General features: G+C 38.8%; 1 protein-coding gene and 1 pseudogene across 1 annotated transcript; both read left to right on the top strand.

Moving 5' to 3' along the window:
• The first annotated feature begins 1,671 nt into the window (after window positions 1-1,671).
• LOC116198167 (putative polyol transporter 1) lies at window positions 1,672-5,157 on the top strand. The gene is made up of 3 exons (XM_031528517.1): window positions 1,672-2,020; window positions 2,651-2,997; window positions 3,702-5,157. The coding sequence occupies exons 1-3, from the start codon at window positions 1,873-1,875 to the stop codon at window positions 4,830-4,832; spliced, it is 1,626 nt and encodes a 541-aa protein (XP_031384377.1). The 5' UTR covers window positions 1,672-1,872; the 3' UTR covers window positions 4,833-5,157.
• A 3,017-nt stretch (window positions 5,158-8,174) lies between these two features.
• Window positions 8,175-20,044, top strand: LOC116194524 (annotated as a pseudogene).
• Window positions 20,045-20,408: the final 364 nt, after the last annotated feature.

Genomic DNA, 20,408 nt, shown 5'->3' with positions numbered 1-20,408 from the left:
GGAAAAATAGAAGTATAAAATTTCCGGAATTAAAGAGAAATATATATAATATTATCAGAAATCGAAAAATAATATGAATGAGCGTTAAAAATTTTAAAAGAGGGCCATTCCTATTTGTAAATTGACAAATGAACAGAGGAATGACAAGTGTTACTCGAGCAGTCCAGCAAATCATTTACCAAAACAATTTTCAAAATTTTCCGGCGGAAATTATCCATTGGAGAAATCATGAACAAAGGGACTACCTTTGAAAACTGTTCATGCGGGCAACAATTTGCTTTCCCCACTCGTGCATAGTTTTTTTGCCGTGCTTTCATCTTTGCCCTCACGGGGCATGATGACACCGTAGTATAGTCACATGATCGCACCGCACGACCTTTATTCTCTTCCACGTATCTTATCCCCATAGATACATTTCTAAATCATTTTATATGCTTGGTGTAATTAACCCCAAAATATATGATGATTACTTATAAAAAAAATAACACGTGTAAGATCCCCCAATACTAAAGCGAAGAATTATGAAATAATTCGATCCTTTTTTTTGTCTTTTTCTTCGAGGAAGCAAATCATTCTCTAAGCATATATATATATAAGTACAGATTCAGTGTATAATTTCAAAATATCAGAAAGGACAGAAATTAGGAAAAAGATAAAAAGAATTTTATTTTTTCAGTGTATTATGATATCTGAAAATTCAGTATGATCTTATTAATTCAATTAGAATTATATCGGTCTACTAAGTAGTAAATCTCTCCAATCATGAATATTCTTTATTTATAAGATCCTAATTCGAGATTTTATTTAAGTAAAGAAGTGCCGAATATAATCCAGATTGGTAGAAGAAGATATATTTCTTCAACTGATTTGAAGACTATTCTCCTCCACATGGATTTTACCAGCCAGCAACGACTAAGGGGAAAAGCAGAAGTCATATACGTATCTTATGTATAAGTTTCAACGGGAGACCTTGGGAGTCCAAAGGATGACGGTGGCACCGTTCTTTCACGACAAGAAAGTGCTTACCCGTCGCAGAATCGTTTTATGTATCCTTTCTAACAAGAAATAAACCCGTATTTTTATCTCTAAATTTTGTTTCATCGGATAAATTTCGAGATCAACGTGCGACAAGAATGCACGACTCCGGGGATTTTTTACGTGCATGAATAACGTGTTGCGATGAGGGGTAGAAGATATATGAAAAAGTACATGGATGAAGTGTACATCTATGAGTGGTGGCCGATGGTCTATCCATAAGAATAAACTAAAAGCGCATTGACTTTGACTGAGGACAGTCCAAATAATAGAAGTGATGATCAATGCGTTAGTAGAGAAAAATCAAAATCATGAAAAAAACGATCATACATCTAAACTATCTGAACAAGATAACTTATTGTAATCGGACACCTGGAAACGTAATTAGCTTAATCAAGTCGGTCACAATCAGCATTGTTCTATTTTCAAAGTATATCAATTGAATGTCTAGGCTTGGCTACAACTTTCGATACATTGGGGTATATAACCCAACAAAGATTAATAGAGAAAAAGCAGACCTCAGCAAGTACGTACGATAGAAAAGTCAAGTTAACAGGAAAAATGGCGGGATTCAATTCGATGCAAAGATAAATTAGTACGTTTAATTTAGTTTGCACACCAAGGAGTCCGCCGACGACGACATATAAAAATCCGGCGCGACTCCCTAATTCTTGTCACCATATAAATGATGTGGCTATAATAGTTGCCAGTATAAACGTCTCATACTTCCTCCATCCTTCTTCCCTACAAAGCTTGGCAAATCTCCATTAGTTTACTCGTAAGACATCTCTCTCTATCACACACACACATTCATATTCTCAGCCCTGTGGGAGAAAGATGGCTGAGCAGAAGGTTGTGGTTGAGAATCACCAGACTCCTGCGGTCGGAGATTTTGATGGCTCTTCGAAGAAACCACCTCGGAGGAACAAATACGCCATGGCCTGTGGTATCCTGGCTTCCATGACTTCAGTCTTACTTGGTTATGGTAAAACTTTTAGTTCATACAACCCTCAACACTACTGTTGTTAATATCTCGACTTACTTTGCACATGCCACTCGAATTACGTTCATCTCGATGACTTCGCACAAATGAAAATTGCTCTGCGGGCTGAACTTGTCTGGCATTTCGTTCATGTAGATGTAGGTTTCTTGACTGCTCCGCTGAGCTTTGGAGAAAGATTTTCTTTGCCCTTCATTATTGAATTGTTCTTTTGTCACCTTCTAAAAGTTATTGGAAAGAACCCAGCTTTGTCTTTGCCAAAAACAATTTTTCTTTTTAGACGGGAACTCGGAATATTCTCAGTTAATTAAATGAAATTGTCGATGGTGAAATTTCAATTATACGAGAATAATTAGTTTTTAAACAAGTGCCTCAAGAAATGATGAGGTTGATCGCCCTAGCTTGAATGTTAGTAACTAAACTGGGAGACAAAATAATTGTAAGATATTGGACTACTGAAGTTATCGTACATGTTACATAAATCGGAAATTTCTATGCAATCATTGAGGTACTAATTAATAATTTGTACGATCTAATGAACTTCAATAATTCCTTTAAATGTTATCTATTTCTATCTTTTGTAACTATTTATATTTTTTATTTGAACGAAAATAGATGTCGGGGTGATGAGTGGAGCAAATGAATACATCGAGAAAGACTTGCATGTCAGCGACTCGCAGATTGAGATCCTCGCGGGCATCATCAACATGTACTCCCTCATTGGATCTGCCATGGCTGGTAGGACTTCCGACTGGGTGGGCCGCCGCTACACGATAGTTATCGCTGGGGCGATCTTCTTTGCTGGGGCCCTATTCATGGGCTTCGCCACGAACTATGCTTTCCTCATGTTTGGACGCTTCGTGGCGGGGATTGGCGTCGGCTACGCCCTCATGATCGCACCCGTCTACACGGCCGAGGTTGCCCCCGCTTCATCGCGAGGCTTCCTCACCTCCTTCCCCGAGGTTCGGAAATGTTTTTTTGATTCAATCTCCTCTGTTACCTATTTGATGATGCCTGTGCTGTGAAGTCATTATATTAGGTTTTTTCCTCTAGGAAGGACTAAACATCAGTGTCAAAGATTTTTGTTTTTTTTTTTTTGGTAGAGTTATCTTCTTGTAGAAGTTCAAGATCGTATCGGGAAAATAGACAAAATAAGAAAAAGTCTATGGCACGTTTTTCAAATAGATGATATTATCAGTCAATTATGTTGTGAAATCACAATATGTATATCTTTCTTCGGTAAGAACAATTTGTATATCTTAATTTATTGAACGATTGAGATTGATTTTAGGATAGCAGTTAACCTTATTATTCTTAATTTTTTTATGCTGATAAAAAAAATCAAATTCTTACATGACAAGTAATATCATTCTACTAATATTCACCGAAAACAAAAATCATTCCTCTAACGGCACGGAATGTGCTAGCTTTACGTAATTAATCATCTCGCGGTTGCAATTATTTAATTCACCATCAGATCAGTTTTGAAGCTTTTGTCCTTTCAACATGCTGCTAATATTCGACCGACCATGGATGATGCACTTATTTAATATTAAATGAATAAATTACTTTATAGATTTGCTAAGTTATTACATTTGATTTGATTAAATTGACAAAATATTTGTACATAATCATTGATTTTCAACGGTGATATTTGTATTTCCAGGTATTCATCAACACCGGTGTGTTGCTAGGGTACGTATCAAACTACGGCTTCTCGAAGCTTCCATTGCACCTGGGATGGCGATTCATGCTCGGGGTCGGAGCCATCCCATCGATACTGCTAGCTGTGGGTGTCCTTGCCATGCCGGAGTCTCCTCGCTGGCTTGTCCTGCAGGGCCGCTTAGGTGATGCCAAGCGGGTCCTCTACAAGACTGCGGATACCAAGGAGGAGGCCGAGCTGAGGCTCGCCGACATCAAGGAAGCCGCCGGCATACCCCTGGAGTGCGATGAGGAAACTGTGCAGGTCCCCAAGATGAAGAGCAGTGGATCCGGCGTGTGGAGGGAGCTGCTACTCCACCCAACACCGGCTGTTCGCCACGTGCTGATTGCTGGCATAGGCATCCACTTCTTCCAGCAGGCATCGGGGATCGACACAGTGGTCCTGTACAGCCCACGGATCTTCGAGAAGGCCGGGATCACGTCAACCGACAAGAAGCTGCTCGCCACTGTGGCGGTTGGAGTCTCCAAGACCGTCTGCATCTTGATTTCGACTTTCTATCTCGACCGGCTTGGGAGGCGGCCCATTCTCCTTGCCAGCGTTGGGGGCATGGTCTTGTCATTGGTGACCCTCGCGTCCGTGCTCGCAGTGATCAACAGCCACCCGGACGAGAAACTGATGTGGGCCATCGTCCTGTGCATCGCCATGGTTCTGACTTTCGTGGGTTCATTCTCAATGGGGCTGGGCCCGATCGCATGGGTCTACAGCTCAGAGATATTCCCGCTGAGGCTGCGAGCCCAGGGATCGGGCATTTGCGTGGCTGTGAACCGTTTAATGAGTGGAATCAACTCTATGACCTTCCTCTCCCTCTATAAGGCCATATCCATCAGTGGGGCCTTCTTCCTCTTCGCATCAATAGCAGCTGCCTCCTGGGTCTTCTTCTTCACTTTGCTGCCCGAGACGCGGGGTCGGACCCTGGAGGACATGGAAGTCCTCTTCGGAAGCTACCACCGGTGGAGATCCGTGGCCAAGAAACTCAAGAACAATGAGATTAGAAGTGCCACTGGCGGAGATGGAAAAAATAATGGCGAGGTCCGGTTAGCGGTTACCGGGAAAACCGAGAATGCAGAGGGCTAATTAAATTAGTAAAGTGTCATTTAGTGTAGTGCTTGCTATGGGGGCGGGCAGGGAAAATAATGGTTCCTTCCGTTCATTACTTAGTCCCACACAACACTGTGATGCTTAATTAGAGATCGACATTATAGTATTGCTTGATCTCTTACCTAAGATGGAGTGTTTTGGAATTTTGCAACGGGGCTGTTGCTAATAGTTTGTGTTGGGGATGATGTCCGTAACCTTCAAGATCCTGTCCATGATCCGATTTCCCTTTCCGACAGTCATGTTAACTATCTTGTATAGTGTATGTCTTATTCACTTAGAGGGATGAGAGTATGTTCCCATATATTTATATATGTGTTGAAGAAGAGATAATCATAGGCCTCTATGGGTCGAGCTCTCGAGGCCCAATAATATTATAATAGGCGCCTCATTCTAGGTCCCATCAGTTTATCTCGAGTCATTGTCGTGCTGGTTCAAATTACTCCAAGATGTAGTACCAGGGTCCATCCTGATAAGTATTTTCATGTTTTTACACGTTAACAATAAATTTAAGCATAGTCCAGAGAAAACTAATAATTTTTCATGTATGTATCAGATCATGATGCATGTGGATTAACGTTCACCTCTTAGTCTGTCCTTTTTTTTTTCACGCAAAATGAATCCCTCTATAAATAATAAAAAAAATAATAGACCGTCATAAACCAAAAAAAAAAACAAAGGCAAGCGGAGGACCCATAAAAACCCAACACTTCATGAAAATGAAAGGACAGAAAAAGTCAAGAATAAGGAAAGGGACAAAGATATGGCAGAGGAAACGAGAAGTAGCAAAGGCAAGGTCAGGAAGACCAATTGTATCCCAAAAAAATAGCGTGGTGATACCGGCTAGGAGGACTAGAGTAGAAATACGAGCCAAGTGACAATTAAATTATCATCCTTACCATCCAATTTGCACAAGCGTTCTCTTCCCCATAAGTGAGTGAAACCTCAACAGATTAATTCTATTTTAGGATTAAGCATCTTGACAGCTAGATGAGAGAGTTGCGAGGTAGGTATATCTTTTAGCTAAGTCGACATAAAATTTTGGAATCTTCTCCCAATATAATCCTCCTATGTCCAAAATCCTAATAGGCAAGTTTCAAACCGATGAGAGCTTTTCATAATTTAGCCACTACCGCAAAGGAAACACCAACATTGTGGACAAAACCATTCTCTTATATCCCAACACCATCCTGAGGACTACCTCCCGCATGTGCAATCCCATCACCACCCATTTATTTTCACTATAGTTCTTCTTAATATATGTTTAAAATATTAAATATTTAGCTTTTTTGCATGTGGAATGCACAAATTATTGGTTATAGTAGTTATTATATATATATATATATATATTCTTAAATTAAAACCATTCAAATTATTGGAGATAATCAAGGGATTTGGAGAATCAAGAACTGGAATGGAATTGGGTTGTCGAGCGTGCCCGATCAAGGCCGAACGCATCGATGCTATACGCAATGGAAGGTCTCGAATATATCAAGATCTTCTACTCTAATACCATGAAGAATTTCTAAAATAGACAGAATTGATAGAATTAGCTAACACACAAAATAGTGCTGAAGGCGCTCTTATTTATAGACTGAAATACATCATGTCGAGAAAGATGCTTCTACTAAATATATAAGATCCCACAAATACAATCTCCTAAATAGTACTGGTTTGATTCTCCATAATAAAACATATATAATTCCCAAGGGTTAATATCTAAAACATATATTAGTGTTACATCAGCTTAATGTATGGCTTAGTACTAACACTTATCAGCTTGAGTTTTTAAGTGTTGATACCAAAATCTTATATAAACTAATGGTTGCTCTTTCATATTTTCCATATGGAAATATAATTCTCAACACAGATATTAGTGCATACTATAACAAATTAAGGATAATTGAAAATGGGGATAATAACCTGATATAGCCTAACGTTTGACATAATTCTTAGTTATAGCCCAAACTTGATTTTTTACCTAAGATAGCCTAACTTTGACGTTTTGGTATAACATCTAGCCCGACGCTAATTTTCCGTCCAAAAGTGACGGAATGGCACACATGGCACGTTTAATTCGTAACGTTGCTTACATGTGCCGGTATGTGGGCCCCTCATTTGCCACGTTTGTTTCTTCCCGTCCATTCCCGCGTTTGCCTTCTTTCTTCTGCCTTTCACTTTGCCCCTTCTATAAATGACTCTCAAATCCTTCTTTATTTCTTTTCCACCGAAAATTGGAGAGGGCTTTTGCAATTAGGGTGTGGTTGCATTGATCGGTTCTGGATTGTGTTTGCTTGGTGTGCTGTGGAGGACGAATTTGGGAGTCGTTTTGAGGTGAGGGTTTTCCGATTGCTGAGTGAAGGTCCACTGGGAGTTCGTGGCTTTCCAGAGGAAGCTCTCTCCCCTGCTTTCCATGCATTGTATCTATAGATTAGAGAGAGAAAGAGAGAGGAGCTCGGACAAAGGCACAAGACCTCAAACAAAGACAGAGGGGCACGGACAAAGACAGAGGAGCTCGGAGAGAGAGAGAAAGAAAGAGACAGAGGTCAACCCACATGCGCGCACAGACACCATCGATGCTCCCATCGCTGCAGCTGGGCCTGTCCTCGACGTCGACCGTGGACTCACAGGCCTTACGTCTACTCAAGCTTCAGTCTTTGTGTGGATTACCTTTTGTTTGCTCAACCAATTGCTCATCCTTTCATTGGTACGAAGATAGTGTGATCAGAAAGGAGAAGATTTACTTTATTCTTATGAATTGGGGTCTGTGATTGTGCCGTAGCTGCATTGGAAGAATGATCACTGGAAGCACAAAGTGTATGATGGAATTGTAGTAAAATTTGTTGTTCAAGCTGATGCTTCTTTAGTAGATTGTTCCACCTTATTACTCATCAAATGTATGTAATAGCAGAAACCATATTGGGCTGCTTGATTACTCAATTTGTATGTCTTACATTTATATGGTGAAATTAAAGATGATGATTGCTTTTCATCAAATAATTCAGAATAGGATTTTCGACAAAACTCAGTATTGAAAGAATTTTACAAGGCAAATTGTCATTGATTCAATCACTCTACCAAAATGTATAAACAGTACTTTGTTCCTTCTATGAACAGACAACTGCTGGACACCACAATGTACAAAGATGGCTGATATATTTACAAGAAGCATCATCAAAATGACCAAATTTCATCCTGTCAATCTACCAGACTCCCTAACTACCAGTCCACCAAGACAACCAACTACAATTCAACCAAAATGAGACAATCTAACAAAATGAGCAATTTATGACAACCAACTACTTCTTTCTCTTTCGTGGTTCAATATCAGCCATAATCTTTCGAGCTTGTAACCTTGTTCTCGGCCTGGACTGCTCCTTTTCATGGTCGTTTCTCTGCTGGTGCTTGGGTTCCTGGTGAACTGATGAACTGCTTGTCTATCCTGCTTGCACATGTGATGGACTGCTGAACTGCCCCCTAAGCCTGCCCATGTATGACATCCTCATCTGCTCACTAGGCAACTAACATAACAGATACGAGCATGTAAGTATCCTCCAATCAGTTTTACTGTATATATAGAGCAATTGATTATACTTACATGAATATAAGTCATTCCAGTTTCTCCATGTAGGACACCGAAACCTTTGTTAGCTTGGGTCATTTCTCTATGAATAAGAGAAACCATATTGGATACCATCTGTGGATTTGGCTGAAGTGGTTGATTCCTTCGAATCTGCATATATATATTGGCATGTTTGTATGAAAATGGAGATTATCAAGAAAAAATGAAAACCACAAACCTGAAGTTTTTGTCTGCCTTTTGTAACCTTCCCTTGCTCCGTGCTAGTCTTGCCTCCATATCCAGAAGACTGACCATGTTATGTGGTAGCTAGGTTGCCCCTGGTCTGGTCTGTCTGTTGAACCATGGTATGATCTATGGTAACTTGACTGCTCATGCTCTGGTCCACTTGACTCGCATTATCAGCATGGTCTCTTTCTCTAGCCTGTTAATGCATCAGTTGTAAAATTGACTCAAGTTTAGTTGAAAACATAAGTAATTTTTTTTTAAAAAAAAACTTACTGCAAGAGCTGCTTCAGTCGATTGTTTGTTCTTCTTTTTGCGTGACTTCTTGGTGTGACCATATTAGTGACAAATGTTGCAACTCATCTCCATTCCTTTCCTAGAAAGTCTTTGAGCATCGGGGTATCGTTCACTTGCATCTTTGTTTCTATTTTTCTTTGGCCTCCCTGGTTGTTTCTTCACTTTGGAAGGGAACACAGGATCTCCTTTTGGTTTGCCCCATAAATTTTGACCATTCAAAGGCCTCAGTGTGTGTGCATAGGCTTGAAGGTACATTTCCTTCTTGAGCATCTCGTTAACATATTGTTCAGGGTTTTCCCTTAATATGTGGATACAACTAATAGCATGGGGGCATGGGATTCCTGTGAGGTTCCATTTCCTACATGTGCAAGTCTTGGTATTTAAGTCTACTACAAATCTATTTTCAAAGTGGCCAACCTCGAAATTTGAGTCTCCACCGTGAGTGGGATCACATAACCTAGAGCTGAGCTTATTCTCTTCAAGCACATTTCTTACTCTATGGCATATTTCATCAGTTGATGCCAGACACTTATCCCTCTTCTCTACTATCATTGACATCATTGCAATTCTAATATCTTCCAACATATCTATGATAAGCTTAGACCTAGCAAGCAGGATGAAGTTATTAAAACACTCACATATGTTGTTGTCAATGACATCACACTTGGGCCATTCATTGATAAAAGCACGGCAGAACTTCATCACTCCAATCCCCTCAAATTGATCAGCTGCCTCCGAGTCTAGAGCTCTCATCTCAGCCACTGTGTTCTCATACCCTGTGATAGTGGTGCTCTTGACTGCTCTCCAAAAGGTTGACTTCATTGCAAGACCTCCATACCTTTTCTTCTAATTAGCATACAAGTGTCTAGCATAATTTATGTGCTCTACATTAAGTAACAGAGATCTTACTGCATTCTCTAGGCCCAACAGTATCACAATACATTCACAGTTAGTAACAAAGAAACCTCATAATAAGAAAAAGATTCATAATAATCCGAGAAAAGAAGAGATTATCTTTTGTTGATCAGAGATGAAAGTCCACCCAAGTCCATCAATGATACCCAAGTCTTCCTTTAAATGTTGTATAAACCATCGCCAAGACCCCTCATTTTCTCCTTCAACGACTGCCCATGCAATTGGGAACATTTGATTGTTCCCATCTTTACCTACAGCACTTAAAAGCCCCCCCCCCCCCCCCCCCCCCCAATTTTAGATTTCAAAAAACACCCATCTACACCAAATAACTGGTGTACTCCCCTCAAGGAACCCCCTCTTCAAGGAATCAAAGCATACATACATTCTCTTGAATCTCACAAGCTGATCAGCTGCCCCTCTCTCAAGCACAAGATCAAATGTGTTGTTTTTGTATACTCTATTCAACTCATCCACATACACGGGGCAGCAAGTGATAGTGCTCCTCTATACTCCCTCGAATTAGTTCCCTCGCATGTGCCCTAGCCTTATAACAAGTGCTCTTTGAAACCATAATCCCAAACTTAGTGTTGATCTCCTTCATCAAATCTATAGCACTGTAATCCATATTCAGTCGAAACTTTTCTAAGAAATGTTCCCCTATCCAATCGTATGTGCATTGATTGTTCCTTGGATCTCTACTACATGAGTGCACATCAGTCAATGTTTTGACTTGAAAAGCCTCCTTCTTCTGTGTCCAAGCAGCGTATATCCTCCATGGATAATTTGTCTTGCATACAACCTCCACCTTCTTTTCTCCGGACCTCAAGAAACGTAGAGAAAAGCCATGGTAAATGGCATAATCCTTCAGAGCACGTATGAACTCCTTAGGACCTATAAAACACAATCCTACTTGAAATTTTATACTTGCCATATCACACTTGGGGTTAAAGACATTCAACATTTTTGAACTTCTACTGCATTCACCCTCATCAGCACTATTATGATGGGTGACTTCATTATCATCAGATGCAGCCTGCTCATCACTCTCCTCACCCTGATGTGATATGGCCCTCTCTTCATCTACTTGCATCTCACTCTGTCTATTCCCCTGGGTAATCCTCAATATATGACCTTCAAGAAACTCCTCATTGTCATTGTCACTATTATATTCATCATCAGCACTTGAGTACGCATCACTTTCCTCTTCCTCAGGTGGATAATACTCAGTATCATCCTCATCCCCATCCTTATCCTCATTATCCACGACAATACCCCCCTCTCCAGGCACACCACCATCCATAGCCACACCACTATTTACAGCCACTGCACTATTAGGAACAACACCATCAATAGCATCAGTAGCATCATCATCATAATCTTTCTTATCAGCTTCTACATACACCGCTATCATCTCATACTTTATCCCAGGCTCAGTCATCTCCCACACCTCTATATCTGTATTCATTTCTCGCAAACCAGTCTCCAAACATCTATCAAGGAGTAAATACCACATCCTTCTCGGCTCTTTGTAACCAAACTCATCCAACATTCCTTTCAAATGAAACCATGACATGTTATCCTTCTCTTTAGCTATTACGGTTGTTACACCTCCTAAATACCTCACATGAGGTTTAAAATGCATTAACCCTCCATGGTGAAGAATTAAGCCAAACTGGGTTCCCCTGCTCATGCATCAAGCAATGGTTTCAATTAGTGACATGATGCAGTTAAAGTTCATTAAATTGTTTACTTCATGAAGTAAAGCACATAAATAGCAAGTTTCTAACTTACATTGTCAGTTTCAATACAGGAATGAAGGGCCCAAAGTCAAGACAAGCACCTACGTGCAAGTGGCAATTTTTTAAGCACTTTATCATCTTCCAAAGCAATAAAGAAAGAGACAATAAGCAGCTCTCAACGTAATAAAGCAAAAGGCAAAACTCTGGTCCACCTAACAGTGAAGAATCCGACAAACATAATCACCAACCTTCAGTTTGATGCACTTTGGGACCACCAGCTCTGTGTTGCTACAGATGAGGAGCACCGAGTCAGCTTCCTCTCTGGAAAGCCACGAGCTCCCAGTAGACCTCCAACTCAGCAACTTATACTTAAATCGGAAAACCCTCACCTCAAAACGACTCCTAAATTCGTCCTCCACAGCACACCAAGCAAACACAATCTAGAACCGATCAATGCAACCACACCCTAATTGCAAAAGCCCTCTCTAATTTTCGGTGGAAAAGAAACAGAGAAGGATTTGAGAGTAATTTACATAAGGGGCAAAGTGAAAGGCAGAAGAAAGAAGGCAAACGCGGGAATGGGTGGGAAGGTAGGTGATGGGGCGGGAAGAGACAAACGTGGCAAATGGGGGGCCCACATACCGGCACATGTAAGCAACGTTACGAATTTAACGTGCCACGTGTGTCATTCCGTCACTTTTGGACGGAAAATTAGCGTTGGGCTAGATGCTATACCAAAACGTCAACGCTAGGCTATCTCAGGTAAAAAATCAAGTTTGGGTTATAACTAAGAATTGTGTCAAACGTTAGGTTATATCAGGTTATTATCCCTTGAAAATGAATTATAATACCAAATATGGATTAAGAAATGATATTATACTTAGAAAAAATATTCCATTTTCTTAAATATCAAATCTAAAAAATTATAATAGATGACTTTTATTTATTTAAATAATAAAAAAAAGAAATGCAAATCATCTATCATCATAACTTCTTTTTGCAAATTCTTACTTTTAAATATTTTAAATAGATTTATCTTTTATTATTTGAAAAATGTCTAATATTTAAATATGTTTATTGTATATCAGTAGATTTTTATGTTAATTACTAATTATGTCGAAAAGTTTTTTTATAGATATATGTTATTTTAGGTAATTGTATTTTTTCCTAAATAAATTTTGAGATTACATATGTTAAAACAAAGAATGTGCTTGTATAATAAAACTATTAATTATTTAATGATTTATATGCATTTATTAATTTATATTTACACATTTACTTTTATAACCTTATATTATATATAAAATTACATTTCTAACCCTATTTATTATGAGGGATGAAACTTTATATATATATATATATATAGATTGACTATTAATTAATATTCCCCAATTAATTTTTTCTTAATTATTTTTGTTATTGTTTTATTTTACAAAGCTTTTCCATCCTCCATCTTACAAAACTCCATAGAATCTTCTTAACTCCTTTTTACCATTTTATTTATATTTTTTTATGTTCCCTGCTTATTTAAGTTTTCACAAAAAGCATCTATCTTTTATTAAGAAAAGTCTAATAAAAACTTTATTTCTATTTTATTATATATTAATTTATCTATATAGTTAAAAATCCCGATATATTTTATTTCACATTTTTCAAATTCAATTGCATCCTCAAGTCCCATTTATCATGATATTATTCGTTTTTTTTTTGTACTTTTTAAGTCTTACATAAGTTCCGACAATTAAACAAACTACATAACCAACATAGATTAACTCAAGTAGTTTGGCGTTTATTCTCCTTAAACAAAGTCTTATATTCAATTCTTGTTAATAGAGAAAATCTATATTGGAAGAGTTTTACCCATTACCTAGTTTGAATTTGATTAGTCAGGGGCCTATAGGCTTTTGAATATCACATCACAATGCACACAAAAATACTGGCTACATATATTAGGTCTATTTATATGCATCTCGACATCGCAATATTTAAAAAGACTACAAAATTCAAATTTTAAATCTGCATCACTATTAATTACTAGTAAGAAATTAAGCTAAAGGAGAGTTGTATGGGAGAATTTTCCTTTACATGATATGTCTCATTAGTTTATCGATAAAGGAGATCTTTTTTTTCCCTCTCAAATTCCCATATTATTTTTCTTCTTCTTATAAGTCTTTAATCGAACTTTTCACGGAATGTTATTTATTTTCAAAAAAGTTATTTATAACTCCATCGACATGCCAAAAGAATCTAGATGATATTTTGATGAAATCTAGTTTTATGTAAGCAAGATCTATTTTAATATAAATGTTTTATATTTTCGTATTCTCTTTAAGTTTCTGCTATTTTGATTGATAATTTTTAATGCATTCCATGTCATTTAATTCTTAAGTACCATAATAGAGATACAAATATAAGATTATTTAAATTGTATTAAGAAACGTTGGTGGAGATTATATTATGTAAAATCATATATAACATCTTTACCAATTGCTCCGTAAATCATGGATCGTTTTCTCTAGAGTAGAGAAAAAAAATACAGATCTCCTCGTTTGTTCTTTCATGTAGACTGAGCCCAGGATTAAGGCTATAGGTCCAAAACACAGGCCCAATGGGCAGACTTGGTCCAAATAAACCTTATAATACTGGGGACAAATCACACCAATCCTTTATAAAAGGAAGCTTTCTTCTTAGGGGACGTTTGGTTCGAGAATTGTTACATTATAAGGAATATGAAGATTTGAGGAAAGTTTAATTATGGAACTTTTTTTTTAATGGATTGTAAATCGAAATGTGTGATTGTTGTGTTTGGTAAATTATATTGAGTTTTGGGAAACGTGGATGATAATATAATGTATGATTTAATTTTACAGAGATAATTGTGAGTCTCACGACCGTAATCTCTATTTTAGTCTAACAATTCCACATGTTTCGGATGCAAAGTCTTTACTGACCACAGTTCTAAAATTTTAAGTCTAGAAAATAGTTTCAATGGTTAACTTTTATTACTTTTAAAATCAAATGTTGTAAAATACGATATAAAGTCCAAACTTTACAATGTAAAGTCCTCACTTTATGCCGAACCAAGCGCCCCAAGGTAAGGCCAATTTCCACTCTCTCTTGAGAAACCTTCCCTCCAAAACCTTTCTCCAAACCCGACCTAAAAATTTGAGATCCAAAAATAAGACCCGAAACCCAACCGGCCCAAAACGTTTACACACCTACTTTCAGGTATCCGAACTAGAGATAAATTATCTTGTTCATGCAGTTTAGATGTATCATCAATTTTAAACAAACCCTAACACTGTGTTTGTTGATCTAGAAAAGGATTAGGATGAAAGCTTCAAAATTCTAAATTCATGTTTGGTGACGGTAAGATGGCCATTCGGATAAGGAAAAAATATTTATTAAGCAACTAATTCCAACTAGTGGATACGTTAAGGGTGGATTATGATAATTTGTGCAAAATGATATTGTTGCGCTCATTTTGTTTCAAATTTATCAAATCTACAATGAAGGAAGAAGAATGGAGAAAGGGCAGTGGTCGCCTAACGCGGGTGATCGACCACTGCCCCACCGAGGTCTCGGGCGACCACAGCTGTAGTCGGTGATATGGATTGGGCAGTGGTGGCCACCATCAGGCCTCGACCGCCCCTAAAATCGTGCTCCAACTTCTCTCTACAAAGAGGGGAGAGGGAGAATAATCACTGCCCAACTACGTTCTAGACTGTTTTGTCTTTTTTTTTCAAATGTTATTTTTTGCATTGAGAAATTCAAAAGTATTTAAGTTATATTTAAATAATTGCAATAAGGATATCTTGATCATTTTACCTATAATATTCCAATATCAAATTTTGAATACCTCAAGCACTAGATCAAAACATGGACTATCCACGTCCCTATTCTTATCCCTAACCGGCCAACCAATTAAGCGTGGCCCAAAATTCTAATTTCCAGATTTTTCCCTACTAGCGCATTGGTCATCTTCATCGGAGCAATTATTTGGAGTTTCCTTCGTCAAAGTCAATATGCTATATTCTTATTTTCAAACTATGTATATCAACTGAATGTTCTAGGCTCGACAACAACCTTCCAAATATGGGAGATATATTGTTGAGATACATTATCTCCGCAAAAAAAATTGAGAAAGAAACCATAAATTTATATAAGGTTTGAGTCCAGCAATCTATTAGTTTAAACTTTTGGATTGCAGATGGGATCAAGTCCGTATAGGCTCAAGTGTGACTTTTACATGATATCAGAGCGGATTACGTTTTTACGCGCATGTGTGGGCTCACACCATGCCAGATTCGATTTCGAGGCAGTTAAGAGTGCACCACATATTAATCAGGCCCGACAGTGGTCCGGTCTAGTTCAGTTGTTGAGGACAGGTGTTTAAGGGCACGCGACACGTGCTGGACTGTACGCTATCACATGAGGGCGGGTGTTGAGATATATTGTCTCACACAGAAAATTGAGAGAGAAACTGTAAGCTTATTTGAGGTTTGGGTTCAGTAACCTATCACCTTAAGTTTTTGGGTTGTAGATGGGCTCAAGTCCGTGTAGTTTCAAGTGAAAATTTTACATATATAACCCGATCATGATTGACAGAGGAAAAGCGGACCTTGGCACGAATAGACAAGTAAATTCAACACGAAAGATGGACAGGTATAATTCGTCGTGAAGATAGATTAGTACGTTAATCAGTTTATATATACTAGTAAGTTCGCCAACAAACCTTCTCTCAACAATTTATATCTATCCGCCATGACTCAATTTATAATGTACTCAAATTTTGTAAAGACAGATTAGTATACGTTAATCAATTTATATATGCTAGTAAGTTCATCAAGTTATATGTATACTAGCAATTAAGTTCACAGACTATGACTTATGTACATATATCCGGCATGACTCCCTAATTCTCAATTACAAGAGAGATCCATGGAACTAATACATTGAAATAAAAATCTTAAATATCTAATAAAGGGGCATGGATAGTCTCACTAACTATCGAATATGGGACCTCTTTGTTACCAGACGAAAGGCGCGCCATTGTGCTATACTTTCTCTTGATCATGACTCCCTAATTTATGCGACTATATATATGTTGGCTGGTATCGTCTCAAACCTTCTTCCAACATCCCTCCACAGAAAACTTTTTCAAACCTCCACCATCAGCTTTACTCATAGCACACATTTCTTCCATCCCTCTCTCACTCTCTCACTCTCACATTCTCAGCCTTGAGGGACAAAGATGGCTGAGCAGAAGATTGTGGTTGAGGATAACCGGACTGCAGCGGTCGGAGATGTCGATGGCTCTCTGAAGAAATCGGCTCGGAAGAACAAGTTCGCCTTCGCTTGTGGCATCCTTGCTTCGATGAATTCAATTTTACTTGGTTATGGTAAAACTTTGTATTAGTTTATACAACCACCTCCACAATATCCTCGTTAACATCCCAATTCCTGCTGCATATTTTACACATACAGTTTGATTAAATTCGTGTCAATGGACTTGGTTGAGTGATAATGTCTTACCAGCTGAATTTCTCATTCATTTCGTTCATGCACATGTAACTTCTTGACTGCTCTGGTGAGCTTTGGATAAAGATTTTCTTTGACCTCGATTGTTCGAATTTTCTTTTGTCGCCATCTAAAAACTATTGGAGAAATGTTGCTTTGTCGTTGTCAATAATCAATTTTTATTTTAGACGAGAACACAAGATATTCTTAACCTATCAAATGAAATTGCCATTGGTGTAACGAGGATAATAATTAGTTTTTAAACAATTGCGTCAAGAAATGATGGTTGAGAGCACTTGAATGGTTAGATAATTCAGAGACAAATAATCTTAATATATTGGATAATAATTCAGAGACAAATAATCGTAACATGCTGCAAATGAAGTTACAGTACAAATTACATAATTCGGGAAATTATAAGATGCCATTAAGTTATCAAGCAATAATTTGTAAGATATAATGAATTTTAATAATTCCTTCAAATGTTCCTTTATTTCTAATTTTTAATTATTATTATTTATTGGAACTAAATAGATGTCGGGGTGATGAGTGGAGCAAATGACTACATCAAGAAAGATTTGCAAGTCAGCGACGTGCAGATTGAGATTCTCGCGGGCATCATCAACTTCTACTCCCTCATCGGATCCGCCCTCGCAGGTCGGACTTCCGACTGGGTCGGTCGCCGCTACACAATAGTCATAGCTGGGGGGGTCTTCTTTGCCGGGGCCCTCTTCATGGGCTTCGCCATGAACTATGCGTTCATCATGTTTGGACGCTTTGTGGCGGGGATTGGTATGGGGTACGCCCTCATGATCGCGCCTGTCTACACGGCCGAGGTTGCTCCTGCCTCCGCACGGGGCTTCCTCACCTCCTTCCCCGAGGTCCGTAAATGTTCTCTTGATCTCTTAATTTAATTACGTCTTCATTTTTACCAATTTGACTATGCATGTGCTATGAAGTCATTAATTGTGAGATTTTCCTCAAAAAGGAGTAAATATTAGAGTCAGACACCTCGTGTGTTCTACATCTACTACCAAAAAGAATTAAAAAAAAAAAGAGAAAGAAAAAGACCTTTGTGTGTTTTTATGGAGTTTTAAAATCATCAGGACTAAAGAGGAACTAAGAAAAAAGTCTATGGTATGTTTTCCAAATAAATGATATTATGTGATAATAATTTTTATAGGATCAGATATTCTTAATCTATTAATTGACTAAGATTAGTCCCTATTTAGCTTTTAGCTTATCTTGTTATTTCAAATAGGTTTCTGATCTTTGTGTCAAAGTAAAATCATTCCACTAACATTAATGCGCAATTTGTCAGTTCTACCTAAAATCTCGTGGTTGCAAATTCGTTTTTGAAGCATTTGTCCTTTCAACTGGCTACTAATATTCGAGTGACTATGGCGCATTTATTGACTTTACTAATAAATGAATAAATTACTTTGAAACTTTTGTTAAAATTATTTTCACATTTGATTTTTTAAAATTGGCAAATTATCAGTACATAATCATAGATTTTCTTTTTTGTTACAAAAGAAATTCAAAGTCTAGTATAATAAAAAAGAAATTATAAATAACTAATAAATGGATATAAGTGTCTTATTAATATTAAACATGAGACCTCTAGATCAATAGACCATGATGTGCACCAGTGTAATATGCCACTTTTTTGTTATAGTCATAGATTTTCAACGGAGATATTTGTATTTAAGGTATTCATCAACAGCGGTGTGTTGCTCGGGTACGTATCGAACTACGGCTTTTCGAAGCTCCCATTGCACCTGGGATGGCGATTTATGCTCGGGGTCGGAGTCATCCCATCGGCTGTTCTTGCTGTTGGGGTCCTTACCATGCCGGAGTCTCCTCGCTGGCTCGTACTGCAGGGCCGCTTAGGTGATGCCAAGCGGGTCCTCCACAAGACTGCAGATACCAAGGAGGAGGCCGAGCAGAGGCTTGCCGACATCAAGGAAGCCGCCGGCATACCCTTGGACTGCGATGAGGACACTGTGCAGGTCCCCAAGAAGAAGAGCAGCGGATCCGGCGTGTGGAGGGAGCTGCTACTCCACCCCATGCCGGCTGTTCGCCACGTGCTGATAGCTGCCGTAGGCATCCACTTCTTCCAGCAGGCGTCCGGGATCGACACGGTGGTCCTGTACAGTCCACGGATCTTCGAGAAGGCCGGGATCACATCATCCGATAAGAAACTGCTCGCCACTGTGGCGGTCGGGTTCTCCAAGACTATCTGTATCCTGGTGTCAACCTTCTATCTCGACCGGCTCGGGAGGCGGCCGATTCTCCTCGCCAGCGTGGCGGGCATGATTGCATCACTGGTGACTCTGGCGTCGGCGCTGGCAGTGGTCAATAGCCACCCGGATGAGAAGCTAATGTGGGCCATCATCCTGCATTGCCATGGTGCTGACGTTTGTGGGTTCGTTCTCGATGGGTCTGGGCCCGATTGCATGGGTCTACAGCTCGGAGATCTTCCCGCTGAGGCTGCGAGCCCAGGGATCGGGCATTTGTGTGGCTGTAAACCGGGCCATGAGCGGCCTCTGCTCCATGACCTTCCTCTCCCTCTATAAGGCCATAACCATTAGCGGGTCCTTCTTCCTCTTCGCGTCGATCGCAGCCATCTCCTGGGTCTTCTTCTACACTTTGCTGCCCGAGACGTGGGGCCGGACCCTCGAGGAGATGGAGGTCCTCTTCGGAAGCTACCACCGGTGGAGATCCGTGGCCAAGAAACTCAAGAACAATGAGATTACAAGTGCCACTGGCGGAGACGGAAACAATAATGGCGAGGTCCGGTTAGCAGTTACCAGGCAAACCGAGAAGGCAGAGGCCTAATTAGTAGATATCAGCTTAGTGTTACTTTTATGGTCCGTTTGGTTGGATATAATAGGGATCACGTTACTCATGAATTACATACACAATGCCCATCACTTAATCCACACGGTGATGCTTAATTTTTTTTACCACAAACATTATAATATGTCCAAACATTATATCAGAGCTAAAATGGAAGTATAATATTCCTTAATTAGGTCTAAACATTATAATAAAATATCAGAGCTAAACATTATAGTATCAGTTTCCACCGAAAACAAAACATTATAGTATCAGAGCTATTATAATGCTTAATTAGAGGTCAGACATGATAATATTGCTTGATCTCTTCACTAAAATGGAAAATTTTTCGGGATTTTATATCAGAGCTGTTGCTAATAATTTGTCTCGAGCCATTCTCGTGCTGGTTGGAATTACTCCAAAGCATCATAGTAACAG

This window comes from Punica granatum, chromosome 2, assembly GCF_007655135.1.
Source record: "Punica granatum isolate Tunisia-2019 chromosome 2, ASM765513v2, whole genome shotgun sequence".
In the NCBI taxonomy this organism is placed as follows: Eukaryota; Viridiplantae; Streptophyta; class Magnoliopsida; order Myrtales; family Lythraceae; genus Punica; species Punica granatum.
This window is presented reverse-complemented; position numbering and strand designations above follow the sequence as displayed.

Bases quoted from the DNA above. Each gene is read 5' to 3' on its own strand.
- LOC116198167 (XM_031528517.1), top strand. From the start codon at position 1,873: ATGGCTGAGCAGAAGGTTGTGGTTGAGAATCACCAGACTCCTGCGGTC. The intron at 2,021-2,650 runs GTAAAACTTTTA...GAACGAAAATAG, and splicing joins TTCAGTCTTACTTGGTTATG to ATGTCGGGGTGATGAGTGGA. The intron at 2,998-3,701 runs GTTCGGAAATGT...TTGTATTTCCAG, and splicing joins TCCTCACCTCCTTCCCCGAG to GTATTCATCAACACCGGTGT.